The following is a 1,640-nucleotide window of genomic DNA, read 5'->3' as shown; positions in this document are numbered from 1 at the left end:
TGGGGCCTATGCTGAGACACTTTGCTCAGCCTTGGTTCAGGAAGGAGGGAACTGGACCTGCCTCAACTGAATCTACCAGGCTGGGCTGAATCCCCAGGGGATATCTTGCCTTGGAGGAGGTGCAATGGGGGGTGGATTGGGGATGAAGGCTGGGGGATGGGAGGAGAGAACACAGAGGAATCCATGGCTGATATGTAAAATTAAATTAATTATAAAATAAAGATATTTATTATAAAAAATACATAGAACTGTCTAGGAAAGAATGGGAGATAGAAACCTGTCAAAGAGAAGCTGAGAAAATCATTAGTGATTAAAATGATTACAGACATTTGTAATTTGAGGTTATAACTATGAAAACTGTCAGGTGGATTGTTGTAGAATATATATCCTAGACATATTTTCATTTTTATTTTGAATTTTAAGGGACCCTCATATTTTCTCATTAGGATACTGGAGACAGAAAATGATAATGAGCAACCAAACTGTCTTCTCCAAGTTCCTCCTCCTGGGTCTACCCATCCCCCCAGAGCACCAGCACCTGTTCTATGCCCTGTTCCTGGCCATGTACCTCACCACCGTCCTGGGGAACCTCATCATCATCATCCTCATCCTACTGGACTCCCATCTCCACACACCTATGTATTTTTTTCTCAGCAACTTGTCCTTCTCTGACCTCTGCTTCTCCTCTGTCACAATGCCCAAATTGCTGCAGAACATGCAGAGCCAAGACCCATCCATCACATATGCAAGTTGCCTGACACAAATGTATTTTTTAATGGTTTTTGGGGACATGGAGAGCTTCCTTCTTGTAGTCATGGCCTATGACCGCTATGTGGCCATCTGTTTCCCCCTCCATTATACCACCATCATGAGCCCCAAACTCTGTGTATGTCTGATGGTGCTGTGCTGGGTACTTACCACTCTGTATTCCATGCTGCACACTATACTCTTGGCTAGATTGTCATTCTGTGAGGACAATGTGATCCCCCAGTTTTTCTGCGACATATCTGCCTTGCTCAAGTTAGCCTGTTCTGACATTTATATTAATGAATTAATGATATTTATCATGGGAGGGCTTGTTAGCGTCATCCCATTCTTACTCATTATTGTGTCCTATGTACAAATTGTCTGCTCCATCCTAAAAGTTTCATCTACTCAGGTTATCCACAAGGTCTTCTCCACTTGTGGCTCCCACCTAACTGTGGTCTCACTGTTCTATGGGACAATTATTGGTCTCTACATATTTCCATCAGCTAATAACTCTACTATGAAGGAAACTGTCATGGCCATGATGTGCACTGTGGTCACTCCCATGCTTAACCCCTTCATCTACAGCCTGAGGAACAGAGATATGAAAGAGGCCCTGATAAGAGTCCTTTGCAAGAAGAAAATCTTCTTATAATGACAACACTTGGATTTTTACTTAAATCTATCTAGTAAATATATTGATATTAATGTTACAAAATTTATCTAGGAAATGAAACACAGATTCAATAACATGCTTCATAATATTTGCACTACAAACAGGAGTTTTTCTAAGTAGTTCAGCTATGGAAGTGGAACTTTGTGACTCAGTGATGCCATCCTCTGCCTTGCATGTGTGATTCTAGAAAAGCATTAGGTTAGAGCCACTGTTTTAT

The 1,640-nt window shown here is 41.5% G+C and overlaps 1 protein-coding gene across 1 annotated transcript; it reads left to right on the top strand.

The window, feature by feature from the left end:
• The first annotated feature begins 463 nt into the window (after positions 1-463).
• Positions 464-1,402, top strand: LOC131916197 (olfactory receptor 1468-like). The gene has a single exon (XM_059269506.1). It carries the CDS (start codon positions 464-466, stop codon positions 1,400-1,402), a length of 939 nt encoding a protein of 312 aa, XP_059125489.1.
• Positions 1,403-1,640: the final 238 nt, after the last annotated feature.

Source organism: Peromyscus eremicus, chromosome 8a (assembly GCF_949786415.1).
Source record: "Peromyscus eremicus chromosome 8a, PerEre_H2_v1, whole genome shotgun sequence".
Classification (NCBI taxonomy): Eukaryota; Metazoa; Chordata; class Mammalia; order Rodentia; family Cricetidae; genus Peromyscus; species Peromyscus eremicus.
The sequence above is the reverse complement of the archived record's forward strand: the minus strand, read 5'-3'. Positions and strand labels throughout refer to the sequence as shown.